We start from the raw sequence: 17,818 nt of genomic DNA on the forward strand, positions 1-17,818 counted from the left end.
TTCAGCGCTCTAAATTTAAACTGCTGCTCCAGCGCTTTTAGATGCGCAGGCACCATTCCAGCAACCACCAAGATGGCATTCCCCGAGACTGTGCAATATGCCTTGGCTACCCTTAGCGCACTATGTCCATGACTCTTTGGATGGCGTTGACGGTCGACCGTGGAGCGCGCTCTTCTGAAGCCAAACTGCCTATCGCTGAGATCTTCACTATCACTCAGGTGTCTTTCCATGCGCCCCTTTATAATCCTCTCGAGCAGCTTTCCAACAGTGTTAAGCAGACAGATTAGTCTGTAGGAAGACGGGTTTTCCAGCGGTTTATTGCCTTTACGCAGCAACACCAGGTTGGCCACCTTCCACGGGATGGGAAATAGGCTATTCTTGAGTAAGCTGTTGAATGTACCCTGAAAGATCTCCAGTCTTCTGCTTGCGACTTCTCTCACTATCACATCAGGCACCCCGTCTGGAGCAGGTGCTTTCCCCGACGGTATCTTCCTACATAAGTCTCGAACCTCCTGACATGTCACTTCTGGAAATGAGTCATGGCTGTCAAAAGTTGGCCAATTTATCACTGGTTACCTTGGGAACACACCGTCTATGATATCGTTTATCCTTCCGGGCATCGTGATTCCTGGAATAGGCCTTCTACCAATTAGTTTCTTCGTGACCAGCTTGTATGGGAGACCCCAAGGGTCTTTTTCCACTTGGTCACACAGCTTTCTCCAGCAGGACTCCTTGCTGGTTTTAATGGCCTTTCTAAGGGAATTTTTCGCGTTTTTAAAGTCACGACGACATTGCTCTTGCACCTCGATTGGTTTGCGGCGCATCCTCTTGTTCCTCCACCTCGCCTTCTTGCAATCGTTCCTTAGGTCTTCAATTTCTTTATTCCACCAATAGACAGACTTCTTGCTTCACCTATAATGGCCTTTGGGCATGCAGCTGTCGCACGCCCCCACAACGTACTTATCCTGCGCATTATAGGCGACTACCGGCTCTGCTATCTCTTCTATGTTCCGATTTCTTGCACTTGAATTGTGGGATAAGCTATAATTACAGCCGAGAGGCAACAGAGCTGTTTGTGTTGTCGGGAAACCACCCTTCCTCTTCTGTTTCGCAGCGATAGGGTTCGCTGACGATCAGTACATCAGTTCCGCGCTCGTTTGCTGTAGCCATCAGGAGATCCTGTGCGTTTCTCCCGCCATCCACGTTGATCTGTATAATACTGATCATTGCTGAGATGACGACGCCTCGTTTTCCACGGTTCCTGCCCAGGACTCTTCCTCGATGATCCCGTGGAATGCCCTCTTCCTTTCCTCTGCTGCTTGGTAGTTAGCCACTTGGTGCCCCGACTCTCCGCACGCCTTGCAGCATGTGGTCCTATCTGGGCCTTTGCATATGTCGCGTGTATGCCCATGTGACACGGTCACGGCGATGAGATGGCTGGTGATATAGTCCGCGGTGGGCCAGTCGCTGTGAGTGTGTGGAGGTGGATCCGGGTGACACTCGCGATGTTCGACAAAAAGAACAAAACAACACTGGATTGCCGGTTTAGGTCCGCGGGCGGACGTTTATTTGTAAATGATAACTTTTTAAACGATGGGTTTACAAAAATGACCGTGTACTCATGTACCGGGTTGAAACTATTACACGGTTGGTGTCGGTTGCAACTGTCGTACGGTCGGTGTACCAGGGCGGTGGTGTCGGTTGACGTGCGAGAGGGCGAGTCACCCACGGCCGGTACTCGTTCCGCGCGACTTGCATATTCACGTTTGCAATATGTCACTGAAGTAAGTTCATGAGCCCAAGAGTATATAAAATACACAATACTATTTATCGGCAATCTCGAACCGTTCAGCCAATTATTTACCCTAATACCTTTCTCTTTACGACAATCCCTTCGTTGACATCGCCACCTCGAACCTTTCAAAAACATTTCGTGGCCATTATCACATGTATTGGTCATTTCAATTATATTTTTGGACTGGAGAAATTATATATATATGGTATCAATCCTTTTTTCTTGTTTTTTTTGTATTATTATTTTTCGTGCGAATCAATAAAAATTATCCTATCGTGATAAGCTGTATTTGTTTGAGTAGAACAGTAACTGTCTAGTTGCTATACAGAAAAACTAAGAGTATCTACAATACATACAGATACATCAGTACATGTATATGTCTTGTTTCTACTGAATATAGTTGACATAAGAATGTCGATGTCAATCTGGTATTAGATACGAGGAGACGAGGATTAAACTGTAGGTAACATTTTAATACGTATAAAAAATAAACAATTTTCAAAAACCACAATTATTTATTGAGTATACATTTTTTTAATTTTTAATTTAAACGACAGAATCGTCATTTGCAACACTTTTAGTGATGAATAATGAAGGACGCTGTGTACTGAAATATGAAACGTACTCAAGAGTTTCAAGAACTGACCAATATACAATAAGGCACGAGACCACTTTTTTGGATAATGTGTTTTTACTGTAATATTAATCTTATAATTAGAATAACAAACAAAAAAAGGTGGGCAAGTGGATGTCACTCTGCTGTACAGTAGGTTACAAGTAACAAGTGGGTCACTGTATAATGGATAATATTAAATTTGAATTCAATGATATGATATCACTGTATAAGACAAACGATTCTGAGTGGAGACGGTTTGTTAGTCTGGGTATTAGATATACCTATTATAGGTATACTTATCTATAGTAGGTATTAAAAAAAAATTTATCTATAATAGGTATCAATAATAAATTCCAAATTAATCATATCACAATGTCCTTTAGGTAACGCGTTATACATCAACAATAAACCGTGTTACTATCATAGATATATAATAGTATACTTTAGAAGTTTCAAGTACCCACAAATAATATTATACAATCACAACAAAATAACTAAAATAGTTATTCAAGGTTTTTTAATATGTAATTTTGTCTAAATTCGAACTTAAAATGACCATAAAAATAAACTGTGCTTATGTATTTCTTAGAATTTTTGGTAACAGAATTAATTACTTACGTGGAATTTTGTTTTAAATTTTCAATCCTTATATACAAAAATTGAACATTTTATAAATTTTTAACTACAAAATAATTTTTCAAATTAAAATTTTATACATTTTGTCAAAATTTGATCTTCAAATACTTATAAAAAATAATTGTGCCTATGTATTTTTAATATTTTTCAACTGATATTGTAACAATGTATCAGGAGCCTTGTATTAATTTTTTACACTTTTTGGCCCAACAGATAAAACTTTAATGATATTTATAGAAAAAAAAAACTAAAAAAATTTAAAACTTACAATGTCCGTAAACAGCTCAAAAAGAGTCAAATTATTTTCAAAATTTTATCGTATATAGAAAATGCTAATATAAACATTCAGTGAAATTTTCAAGTTTCTACAGTCTCTTGTTTTTTAATTACAACAAAATAAGAAAATCATTACGTAAGAAATCGAGTGAATATCGAATGTTGTAAAAATATGAATTAGAAACGCTCATAAAAATTTAATTTGAGTTTCTTAAACATTTTTTTTTTGATAAAGGTAGATTATCCTATAAGGAATCTTGCATTACATTTTAAAATCTTAGATTTAAAAAGAAAATTTTTATGAATTTATAACTCGAAATAATTTGCAAATTTTCGTGATTTTTCCATATTTTGTCATTTTTTGAACTTTAACGCGTCCACAAATACTGAAAGTATTTAAAAAAGTATTTGAATACTTTTACTTAAATACTTTACAGGACTGCTTATAGTCATTAGCTGGTGGTAAATAATTATTCACAGATTTCTAGATGAAGGGTAGGCGGCAGGGTAGACCAGCTGTATATTAAATTACAATATTGTTCTACAATAACGGATAAGCAACAGAATATGCGTAATAACACTTATCCCAAACATTTTATTTGTATAGCTACCTACCTATAGTGAAATAAAATTATTTTTACATTTACAAAATTAAAATAGTTTTACTCAATAGTGACAGTTGTCAGTGAAATTGTGTTTTTAAGAATTGGAAGTTTGAAAATTAGAAGGTAAGGTACATATTTCTTATTTTCGTCCTGTAGGTACCTACCTATAAATGGTATGTACCTATGGTCCTATATAACCTGTTCTATATATGGTTCTTAGCTTACATTTTTTAACCATTCTAAGCTTTAAAACCTACCAAAATATGCGAAATTTAATCGTGCATACAACATAGTTTAATTTTGGTATTCAAAAATATTTTTGACAACTTAAGTTCTAGAACTTTAAGAACTTAGAGCTTTGACATTTTACTGGTTTAGAATGGTGTGTGTTTTATATTTTTATTTTTTGTGTCTGCACTCGATAACTGATAGATAAGTATTCAAAATAATACTTCGATTTTCCATTTCAGTATCTTGTTCGATGGGAAAGTGAATCTAGTTGGTGCAATGGGACCACTTTCCCAGAAGTTTTCAAAAGAGCCGGGGAAAAAATTAAGGAAAATCGATTTTTGTTTTTGGAGTAACTCCAAAAAAAATTACTGTATTTACATGACATTTTGACTGAATGTTTATATTAGTATTTTATATACACGATACATTTTTCAAAATATTTTTACTTGTTTTGAGCAGTTTACGGATATTTTTTTGTTCATTGTTCTATAAATGTCAATATAATTATATTTTTTGAGTCAAAAAGCTTGAAAATTTAATACAAGGCGCCTAATATATTGTTACAATAACAGTTAAAAAATATAAAAATACATGGTCCAATTTTTTTATAAGCATTATTTTATAATTCAAATTTTGGCAAAATATATAAAAATCACGAAAATGTGCAAATTATTTTGAGTTAGAAATTCATTAAAATTGTTGTTTTTAATCATCAATATTATTTAACAAGATAACTGAAAGGTTAGGTGAAGGGTGTTTATCAAAAATCGCAAGTTGTTTTCTAAATGTTTAGTGATGTCTATAATTTACAATGGGCTTGATGTTAAAGTAGACTATAAATGAAATACAACTTTTTACTAATAAAAAATTAAAATTAAATTTATGATTTTGATGAGTTTTGTCAAAATTTGAACTTTAAATGGTTATTTAACAAAAACTTATTGCTATGTATAATTATTATTTTTAAACTTACAAATCTTTATTATTCATTATCTACATAATATTTATATATAATTATGACTACAATTCAATTGAATTAATGTAATATTTTTAATTGTTTGTATATATTTATTACATGACAAAATTGCTTTTCAATCAAACATTATTTTTTATACCTTTCTATTGTTCAGCATATGTTGATGAGCATACCTAATATAATGCACGATAATTTGGTACAGGTAAATAAACAATGCACAAACAATAATCGGCCGCTGTAAAGCAGAGCGACACCCACTTGCCCACCCTTTTTTTGTCTTGTAAACCAGATTATACGGTTTTCGTAAAAACAAATACTTTTAAACACGAATGACCAGTTATAGAAACGATGAATGGATTTATATTGACTAAAACTTGTCGTACCTACTAATGAAAGACAAATAACAATGGATATGCAATCCTATCAGTCGTTTGACTAAGATAAGATAAGATACCTAGTCAGTAGTCATTAGTCAATTTACGACAATTCGACAAATAACCCAATAATTATAGACGTTCATTAGATAAATAGGTACCTATCATTTAAAATTCATAAGATTTTCAAAAAATCAAATTATGCAGTTATACTGTTATATGCAGTATGTTCAAAATAGGGAAAACAAGTTGTTCTATTTAATAAATAAAGAATGGGTAATCCAGATCGTAGACATATATGACAACTAATCAATTTGGACTCTAGGAAAAAACATGCATCCATGCATAGAATCCTAGCCCTTGTTAACATCTTTTGCATAAATAATAACTACTAATGCTTCGATTTTCAACTTGGCTGAAGGGTGGTTTCTAGTGGCAAATTAGATAAGTTGGTACTATTAGTTAGTTATTGTCAAAAGTAAAAAAGTTTTAGTTGTTCATTTTTGTTAATATTCTTTTGTAAGTTATTATCTTATTGACACCATAATTTAGAATTAATAGTATATTGTTATGTTGTAATTAGCTAAAAACATTTTTAATTAATTCATCAAAAAATTAACAAAAAACTAAGTAAATGTAATATATTGTATAAATCAATTTCGGAGAAGAATTAGGTTAGGTGGAAGGTAATTCCGGGATTAGTAAATTGGGTCCCGAATGACCTTTTCTTGGTTAATTGGGTCCCAAAAATTGTAATAGGTAGATTGAGTTCCGGAAAAAAGGTAGTAGGTAAGTTGAGTTCGGGAAAAAATTGTATAGTATATTATTCTAATTTCTTTAATGTATAATAATAAGAAATCAAGTTTTATAGGTATGGTATAAATATTATAAATTAAAAATTCTTATGGTATACATTGTATACATTTAAAAAAATTGTATGGTATAAATTGTATATATTAAAAAACAAATTAAATTTTTATTATTAGGTATAATTAAATTAAAACATGTGTTATATAATCTTTATTAGAAGTTAGATTTATAATTGTATAAATAATGGTTACGGCTATGTGGGTAATTGGGTTTGAAGCCACCCAACTTACCAGCTACCTTTCTTTCCTCAGGGCCAATTTACCGTTTACAAAATGTAGGCAAATTATACCAAATTTATCTAGCCTTGGTAATTCAGTGGTGGATGAGAGTATTTTTGTTACAAGGAAATGTTTTTAAGGACCACCAAATGGAAAATATTCAATATAACAATTTTAGGTACTTCGAAATAAAACGTTATCAAAATATTATTTAAATTATACAAATCATCTTTAGTTAATCATTTTTCACTTTATTTTAGTAATTTTTTTAACAATTTACTATTAGGAATAACTTCATCAATTATTTGATAGGAGTCAATGCTGATCAACAATTCTCGATATACACAATCATTAAACTTTCAAAAATGATCTAGTAACAAGGTATTCTTCTTAAATATGGTTTTCTATATTTTAATTAAAAAAACCACGTTCATAGCTATTACGTTCACATACTTTTAAGAATGGTATACTATTATATTTTGAGGGGCTTTGAATGATTTTGAGGGGGCTCCCCCCCCCCTCCCCCTATTTGCGCCACTGCCAGTAAAATAAACTGTGTTTACCTACATATTTTTTTAAATAATTTAAAACCCTTTGTCACCTGACGGTACTTAGGAGTACCAGACATTGAAAAATTCTTATAAAATCCAGTATAGCATTAATTACTTTATTAAAGGATTAGTTGGTTTTATTTATTCATATGTAATGATTAATTTATCAAGTTTACCACTAATCTTGCTCAATGAATATGTAAACTACATCTAAAGCACGAACTAAGATAGAATTGAATGGAAACCATGACTAAATACATTTATTTATAGTCATGGTCGTGGCGAGGTCTTTTTTTTCACTTAGCTCTGCGCCGCGACTGCGCACTGGATATGTATATCATATCGTAGTCAATTTTTTTTTGTTTTATGTTGGTTTTCGGGTTTCTTATCGGAATGTATAGTAATATGCTGTGATGGTGATGTCCGGTGAGCTAATAATGCGCGCCGTCGCCACTCTCCATGGATTAGGGACTGACACCTAGTGCCGCTTCCGATGATGTGAAACTGGCAAACGACTAACGCTGTCGAGTAGCAACTAGTTCATACACCCCTGGTCACGGGACCCAAACTTGGCAGTTGGTAGGCAGCAAAACAAAATTGACCGTGAACATACTTGGTTTTTCAAACGAGAAGTTGTACTAAAAATCTTGAAACAGTACCATGGGCCCTTGTTAACCTTATATCATTGTGGGGCTGTAAATTATAAACGAGACTGCAGTGAAAATAATAATAATAATAGGTACTAATAATCAGTGGCGCAACTATACACTTGGGAGCCCTAAAGTAGAATATAAAATGAAGCCCCATATCCAAAAACGTAAATGGTCTTCAACAATCCAAGGTACATGGTAGACCGCTTATTCCCCTCCCTTAGGGTAATTAAAACCATTTTCATGCTAGTTTTTTCGTGCATTTTGACCAATAACTGGTAAAAAATATATAGGTACTTCCAGAAGTCCAATTTTAACTTTCAAAAAATTGTTCTCCTTTCTATGTTATCTAGTTATTTAGGAAATAGGTCTTCGATTATTTTTTTTTTAATGTAAGAACATTTTATTAAATTAAATTAAATTATTTTAGTACATATTATTACATGGTATATTATAAATTATATTTTATTAGATGTGTTAGTTTGTTCACTTAATTTTGTTTATGTAAATAATTATGATTTTGAAGATCATGTAGGTACGATGTACTTTTTATTCAGTGAAGAGAGTAAAAGCAATGCATTTAAAACTAGGACTAAAAAGGCCATTTCTCATTCCAACTATTGTAATATATAAGGCTATATTATACACCGTTAATAATCTTGAAATACTACATAAAAATTGCCTAGGGATTATTATTATTATAAAATATAATATATAAAAATACTATACTAAAAAAAGCAATGTAAATTTTCCTTTTGCAAAATTTGTTGCATAATAAAAATATTAATGTTGATTCTGTAAATAATGATGATTTTGAAAATCATGTAGGTACTTTCTATTCAGTGAAGAGAAGTTTAAAAAATTGTAAAATCCAAGTGAATATTTTTTTTTTTTAGTTTATTATTAATAATAAATAATAATAGATACGTCTTATCCTTTAGAAAAAAGTTAAAGTATTAAAAATTAACTATTATCATCGTTCATGTTAATTTTTTTTTAATTGTATTGAATAATTAATGACCAAATTTAAAATGTTTTTACTTAATAATTAATATAATCATAAAAAAACTCATAAAACCTCCAGTCAGAAAATATTTAAAATACATTTAAAATATTTTTAAGATTTAAGTGAAACATAATATACTAGTACACCAGTACACGACATATTGACATGTAAGTAAATTACATAGGTATTACATTAAAATTTAGTTATTTTAAATATACTGTTTATAACATTGTTTTTAACTGTTTAAAACTTAAACATTTTATTTTGTTTAAACTTCTTGTTTAACTGTTTGAAACAGTTTGATACAGTTTTTTTTTTCAAAAATGTTTTCGATTTTTTTCGATTCAGAGTCAGAACTAAGAACGTTGCTTCTATAGATTACCTATGAGATATAGTGGTGGGACCAAGTGCAATACTGCAATGTTAACCTAGTTTTTACACTTTTTTGATATAAACATTAACTGTTTTTATATGACATATCTACAATAGCTACAACTTTTCAATTTTGTGGTATCAAGCTGATATGTGATAGCTGATAGCTGACTGAATAAGCTAGAAATATTTAATTTTATAAAACCAACGGTAACATTTTATCTATTAAAAAATAATGTATTTGATAATTTAAAATTACATAACAATTAATTAAATGTAATGCTGCAAGTTGAAGCTTTAACTAACTATGTACGTACAATTTATAAATATTTGTACAACTTATATTACTTTACAATATCGCAAATTTAATATTTACAAAGATATCTAAAAAAGATTGTTATACAAAATGAAAAATAAGATAATATCCTTTTAGTGTATAAAATATTAGACCAAACAAATATACGATTCAATAATACAATTATATAGTGATAATTAAATAGTACAATTAGTTATTAGTGCACTAAAAATTTCGTCAAAACACTTTAAGTCAAACAACAAATTCGAAAGCAGGCTCCTGTCTGCCTCTTTCACTAAATGGGTGATTTGTCTTTAGTGGTCGGGTGGCCGTATTTAAGGGATGGTTATAAGATGGAAATAACCCACCCTGGTCTTTGTTAGGCTTTTAGGGGGAGAAAATATTTTTGCGGACATTTTATAATAACTGTATACGCTGCTAAGTACTATTTTTACTAATATTATCAAATAAATTTAAATACACTTCACTTAAGACAAAATGTATGCGACATTTCGGGAAAATAAATACAATCTCCCGACTCTACCTAGGAGGGAACCCGCCTAACCATCAGTACGATAGGCGTCGACAGCGCTCCCAGTGTTAATTTATTTTTTCAATTCACCTTGAGTGTTACCAAATGTAACTTGGTGTTACGTACCCCAGTCAGGTTAGGTTAAAATATATTATATATTATACGTCTATGACCCCAGTTAAGGCGTCATTTTTTAATAAGAGGTTGGTACGTCTGACAGCTATCAGGAGTCAGGACGCTTGCTAATTTTCTGAAACGCATGTCCCATGCAATATATTATACTAGTCGTCCTCGTGACAAAATAAATATTCTGTCTGGTCTATTTTGTCATAGTCGTCTTATTCAGACATTAAGAACTCGCCAGTCGCCGTTATTTCTTATTTATTAATGCTTAAAAGTAAGAAGGACGTTATTTAAAATCACTGTTGCTGGTACAAATGTCAGAATATTTTTATAAATTAATGAATAAAGTTATTGAAACTTAAATTATTAGCGAATCGTTTATGTACCTGTAAGTAATTACACACGTAAAGTAGAGTACATCGACACTAATTTAACACCTTATAGGAACGTCCTGCAATAAAATGAGTTTCTTCCGTAAGTTTTTTGGAGGCAAGAAAAAAGAAACAAAGGAACCAGATCAGAAACCATCGACCAGATCATTGACTGAAGTTGATGCATTGGTAAAATTACGATCCGTTGAAAAATTGTTGATGGCGAGACGTGAAATATTGGATATTAATATAAAAAAGGAGTTGGCTACAATAAAACAAAATGTTATCAGTAATAAACGAGGTGGATATTAAATGCTTATAACCTACCTACCTAGATATACTTGATAATAATTTCTTTAATGTACTTTCCATTTTTGTTGCAGTCGCGCTGAGTGCTTTAAAAAGAAAGAACTGTTACGAGAAACATTCATCCCAGATCGAAGGTATTTTATTGACAGTCATAAAACAACGTTTGGCCTTAGAAAGTGCTAACACAAACACAATTTTGGTTAATGTAATGAAATCGACTTTAAGCACCGTTAAAACGGCCAGTGAAAATATGTAAGTATCATCAGAATGCGAGCTTGAATAGTTATTAATTTGTAGTTAAATAGATAAGGTATCTAAAATTCAGACTGGTTTTCTGTTTTAATTAATACCTACTGAATAACATCAACTTGGTATAATATTTTTTATTTTTTACACATTGAGTGCCAGGCCAAAAATGACAAAACTGACCATTCTGACCGGGACATTTTTTTATAATGTGTGTATCATTATCAATACACACGGCACAAATAAACATATTAGTTGTGTATTGAAATTACATGGCAATCAAACATTTAAAATATGTAATTAATTGTAATATAGGTACTAATATGTTTTAAACTTATCATATTAGATATTTATGTAAATAATAATAATGATTAGCTACTTATTCTCTTAATTTTTGAATCCCTACACACAAATAACATAAAGTCAAGCTTAATCTATTCATTAAAATAATTTGTCTTTTCTTGTTCCATTAGTCCATTTATCTAAAAAACAAATGTATTATCGTAATGTTTTGGTTGCCTATTAGTATGACTTACGGTACAATTGGTATACTAATACACGTCAAGTTTTTCTATCATATATTCATATTTATCCAATTTCATATTAATGGTGTTTCATAATAGGTACTAAATTAGTATTATGATCTTAATTTATAAGCTAATTACCCAGTAAATTTTATTCACTAGGAATGTAACAATTTTTTTACAACAAAAAACTCTTTCATTAGGTACATCCAATAGGTTATTACTTTCTACCAATATAATTAATTATCATACACAATTGTGTTTCATTTATTTCTTAAGTTATAGAATAAACATAATTTTTACCTTTTTTCAGTATAAATGTTTTTCTCTTTTCTTATGTTTTGTGTTAAATTATCAATCATTACAATATTTGTACACATATTTTTTGCTGTACAAATCTATAAGAGTGGAGGTATAATGATAATCTGGAAACTATAATAACCCGATTACCTGAAGTATTATACATGTATGATATTATATCCACTGATAACTTTTGTGAATGTTAAAACATCATTTTCAATCTATGAGAATGTTTTGAGTCCAAACTGTATATTTTTCTGATATAGGTAGTTGTACATTTAATTTTTTACACAAAATAATTAATTGATAGAAACATGATCGATTGATCAATTATTTTAGATAGTTTTTTCACATGGTTTATTTAGAAATTCAATATTAATTATTTATTAATTTTAAGTGCTTATAAATCAAGTGCATCCAATATAATAACATGCAATACATATTATAATATTGACTAATCAAATATATTTAATATAATTATTTATTAAAAATTAATGAGCAGCTAATTTGTCTTAGTATAATAAATTTAATGGTTATAAATTATTGGAAAGTAAAAACCTAACAAAAAATATTTCTTATTGTAGCAATATAAATAATACTCATAATATTATGTTATATGATTCACAATTAGGACATTTTGAATTAATTAATCAAACAAATATCAGAAGTATATTTAATATAATATTTATATATTTAACTTGTTATGAAATTCATCTTAAACGTATTAACTTGTTGTCTAGTTTATCAAACTTTGCCAGAATGTGTTTACAGACTTTATAGTTAGAAGTCATATTAATTTAATACAATTGTATATTTTATACATGTATCAGTCCTTAGTGTTTCTTAGCATAATATTAAATTAATGGCTGTACTACAAAATAAAAAAATATAACATTGGTTTTAGAGTAAATAATAATATATTATTTTTTCTTATAGCAATATAGATGATATTCATAATATGATTGATGATATTACAAAGTCACATGGTTTAACTCAGGAAGTATCAGCAGCTTTTTGTAATTCAACCAGTTCGGAAACAGATGAAGATGATGTAAGAAAAATGATTTTTGCTTAAAAGTGAAGTACCTAATAATTTTAAATAGAAAGGAACCCTGTAACAGAGATATTATTTTTTGTCCATTTGTTGAGTCATATTCTCTGATGGATTTAATTCAATTTTTTTAAATAATTAAGTATATACTGATTTATCAGTAATTTATTATTTAATAATTACTTTTATAACATTTTATTGTTTGAATATTTAGTACATCTATTACCTAGAATTTTTACATCAAAAAGAAAAATTTCAAAATAAATTACTTCATAAATATAAAGGTATAGGAGCTAACTTAAATTATAAATGCCTTTTTTATTGGTTAGGTAACACATGATTGCACTTAATTTTAGTTTTTTTTATATATCCACATATTTAGTATATTGTGTTAAATATAAAATATTTATTCTGACAATTATATGAATATGGAGGAATAAGAAATATAGGATAAATAGATGATGAAATTGGTGACTGTTTAATAAATAAATTGAATTATTATTTATATAGGAAGAATTACAAAAGGAATTAGAAAATCTTGAACTAGAAGAATTGGACCAACAAGTAATAATATTGATCTGGTGTTTCATTTGTATAGGTTCGGTCACATTGTTATTGTGACAGCTAATCTTATTAAATTGTATTAAAATAGGTTGGCATAATACTAATTTTAATGTATATAACACCTATTTGTGGGTTATAGTGACTTAAGATACTATATTATAGAGTCAGTGTCAGTGGCACCGAATCTAAGTATTATTGATCAGTATCATGGTGGGTTGGCAGTAAGTCTAAATGAGGTTGGCAGTAAATGTGTAGTTGTGCATTGGATAAGGGTTGATTGCTAAATATAGGTACATTCTACTTTGGTGTAATATTTACATTTTGATGTAACTGGCATAAATTAATATGTAAGTACTTAATTATCTACCTATAAATTATTGCACTTGTAGTACCTATAGTAATACAATTGCAGTTTGCAACATAATAATATGGTAAACCTACTAAAATCAAAATATATAAATTATAATTTATAACTGAATACTGTATGTTTGGATTCTTATTAATATTTTAAAATATTGAAAACACATAATATTCTAACATTTTTTTTTCAAAAATACAAAAATTCAAATTATGATGATATTGGATATTATATGCAAAAAAAAAAATTATTTTTCCTTTAACAATATTTGTTACTTTGTTGCACTTTATAATTCAAAAAAGTATTAATGGAGGGGACTTGAAAGTTGAAACTTTACTAAATTATGTACATTATTTTTTTAATATTTTCTATACACAATTACATTTTCAAGATATTTAGACTAATTATAAGCTTCTATATTTTACACCAGGAGATTATTCACATAGTTCTGCAGTACATCAGTTTTGGCTTAGTTAATAACAAATAACAATAATGTATGATAATTGATAATATAATATTATATAGCTAATATTATAAGTAGGGCCTAGAACTTGATGCATTTGAATTTTTTTTTCTTTTACTCTAATGTGTTGCTCACCTCTACAGAAACTTGAGTCATGGATTATAGAATCTAATGGTACAATTTTTATTTTGCATTTTTTACATTTTTATGGAATTTCATGTTAGTATTTTTGGTACATTTTATTCATTTTTGTATTTTTTTTTTATATAGATTTGCATTTTCTTGTTAAAAGTTACACTTTATTCATCTAAAAAGACATCTTTTAATTACAATTTATGTCATGCTTTAATATTTGCGAATATACCTCTACAAAAGTTACAAAACTATGTTATTATTTATTAAAAATTATTATTATTAATTAATTATAGTAAAATATAAATTAATAGAATTATTTTTTCATGCCATTTTTTAACATTTTTATGTCATTTTATGCATTTTTTCATGAATTTTTTATACATTCTTTTAGATCATCAAGTTCTCTAATTATAAGCAATGTTTTTGGCAAACATAAGTTATTACTTTAATCAGGCAGGCAGGCAGTAAAACATTATAGATAAAAAGTTTAAATTCCAACAGATAGTTGATTTAAATTTACCATTCACCACTCAAAATCAACTTTTATATGCAACGATCATTGATTAGTTAACAAATTCAAATGTAACACATACTAGTGATCTACACAAAGACTCAGACGTTACTATACCGCAGAATGACTATCCAAATTTTAATAATTTATAATAAATGAAGTATTATTTTATGTATTTTAGAATGGTGTTGAGGGCATAACCCCTAATGGGTCTGTTTTAATTGTTTATATGGGAAGGTGGTGTAAATTGGCAATAGCTTAAAATTAATCTAAATATTTTGAAAATGTCATAATATATATAAATAATATAATAATATAAGTGAATATTTCAAGACACCTTGAATAATGTTTTTGAATTACAACAAAATAACTAAAATTGTTATTGTTTGTTTTCCGTTTGATTTTTAATAATATTTAAACATTGAATGTAACTTATGAGTTGAATAAAGTTATAAAAACATCTATACATTATAAAATTGGTTAGATAATACAATATTATGGTAGTAACACCAAAATTATTAATAAATAATATAACGTATATCTATAATTAGAACAAATTTATGGTCATTGAAAATTCTTATACTCAACACATCTATAATTGGTTTTTGATGTAAACAAGTTGTAATTTTTTTTCAATGAATCTTAAAACAGTTTTCCATGTTTAATGTCTAATGAATTATATATTTTTGGATATGTGGATTGTGTTGCAAATGCAATTTGTATGGTTTCTATGCACGATTGGTAATTTTTATTATATTATTTTTTTTATTCATATGATGGCTAGTTTTATTTACAGGTTTGATTTTAAAAGTGACATTATTTTTGTTAAGACGACGTTGTACCCGCATGTGTTGTCTCCGCCTTCTTAACACAAATATAAGAAAATTATTTGTGTTCTCTCCTTGGATTTTTACAATAATTTTGTGAATTATGAGTATATAAAATATTAATATTTGAAAATGCTGATAATTCACTTAAAAATAAAAATATCGTAAAAAACCAACTAGACTTAAACATACATTTAAGTTTGATAATAAATCAATTCACTCTAATAAAGCCAACAACTAAAAATTGGAACTTCTGAACGTACATTTTGATATATTATGCATTAGTAAGATGGTGATAACACATGCGGGTACGACGTCCTCTTAATTTCCAGTAGAAATATGTAATTTGATGATTTTGTAGAATTATTTGTTTACTGGTAATACATTCATATGCAGACGTATAATATGTAATTAGTGTCTATTGTAATTGAATAAATGCTACATTAATTCTATTCAGTTATTATAAGTATAATAGAGACTAAATTCAAAGTATTTGAAAATGTATTCCTTGGTGACCGTTCAACAATTAAAATAAAATAATTATTTGTATAGAAGGAATCATTAAAAAAATTCGAAAATCTTGGACTAGAAGAATTGGATGAACAAGTAATGAACATGGATCGGATTTTAGCTGTAAATTATCCATTGCCAACATTTGAACCTCTTGCACAAATGAAAAGTATTATTATTATCACTTATTGTTATTTGAAAGTAATATATTAAGTATTATTTATTTTTCTAAAATTTTTTTTAGAAACATCTGGACGGAGAAATTCCATGAGGACATGAAAACATGAAATTATCTTAAATGACAATAGTGGTTGGTTGAACATTGTGGATAATTATTTATAATAAACTTAAACTACTTCTGTGTGAGTAACTCAAGCGCTTCTCAAAATCTATTAAGAATTCAATAATTTAAAACTGCTATAAAATATAAATGTACCTTTCATCTAGCTAACCTTCAGCTACCTGTATAAAATTTTGATTTTTTTTCACTTGTTGGGATTGTTCTTAAAACAGTCATCAATAAAATATTATATAATATAGATAGAATTTTTTTATTTTTAAAAGATTATTGCTGTTTTATTTATAAATGTATTGTATTTTTTTTTATTATTAAATTTAAATCCATATCCTTAATATTTTTAGATGATGTTTTTTTTATCTGATAAAAAGTTTGTTTATATTTATATGCTAGAAAGAATTCACGATGTAATTTTTTGAATTTACACATCTTTGGATTTTCCAGAAAAAAATGTTTATATGGGAGGGCTTACTTCACCATGGCTATATTAGGTAATACTATAATTTATTGGAAATCTATTATATACAAGTAAAACATTAATAGTGAAGTAAATACTAAAATTATATGATAAATTATTACTTGTTAGCAATTAGTTTAATAATAACATAATTATAATGTATGCACATAAAAATTGGAATTTTTTAGTTATTTCCATGCTCAAAATTCAAGTTTATAAGTTTACTCTCTGACATACCATAACAGTAATATTATATATCCTTGTCTATATAAATATATAAAGAAGAAAAATTGTTTGTTTGTTCAAGATAATCTCTGCAACTCATTAACCGATTTAAAATTTTTTTTTACCATCAGAAAGCTACTCTATTCCAAGGATTTATAGGCTATATTTTATCTCAATAAGTGTCCCTTGAGTTTTTTTATTGCAAATTAGGAAATTTTGTTATAGAAAAATACAATTTTTTGTTTATTATAGGGTTGATATCGGTTACAAAAATAAAATAGTTATAATGATTGAATATAAATGTATACCTGTATATTATATGACTATGTTAAAAAGTCTTTAATGGAGATTAAGAATGGGTAAATCTATGGTAATTTGTCACGGAAAGTTTTGAACATCACTATGCTGGGTATTAAATGACTAATATTGACATACATTTTCAATCATATACGTCATGGATGGGCACTCAATGCAACTAAAGGGCACATTTTGAATGTGCAAAATCTACCAGGCTAGATAACATAAAAAGCAAAAAAAAAAAAA

General features: G+C 28.6%; 1 protein-coding gene across 1 annotated transcript; it reads left to right on the forward strand.

The window, feature by feature from the left end:
- Positions 1–9,775: 9,775 nt before the first annotated feature.
- LOC100572335 (charged multivesicular body protein 4c-like) lies at positions 9,776–16,826 on the forward strand. Its single transcript, XM_016802250.2, has 7 exons — positions 9,776–10,514; positions 10,571–10,798; positions 10,881–11,058; positions 12,813–12,927; positions 13,438–13,491; positions 16,338–16,464; positions 16,540–16,826. Exons 2-7 carry the CDS (start codon positions 10,588–10,590, stop codon positions 16,572–16,574), a joined length of 720 nt encoding a protein of 239 aa, XP_016657739.1. The 5' UTR covers positions 9,776–10,514; positions 10,571–10,587; the 3' UTR covers positions 16,575–16,826.
- Positions 16,827–17,818: the final 992 nt, after the last annotated feature.

This window comes from Acyrthosiphon pisum, chromosome X, assembly GCF_005508785.2.
Source record: "Acyrthosiphon pisum isolate AL4f chromosome X, pea_aphid_22Mar2018_4r6ur, whole genome shotgun sequence".
In the NCBI taxonomy this organism is placed as follows: Eukaryota; Metazoa; Arthropoda; class Insecta; order Hemiptera; family Aphididae; genus Acyrthosiphon; species Acyrthosiphon pisum.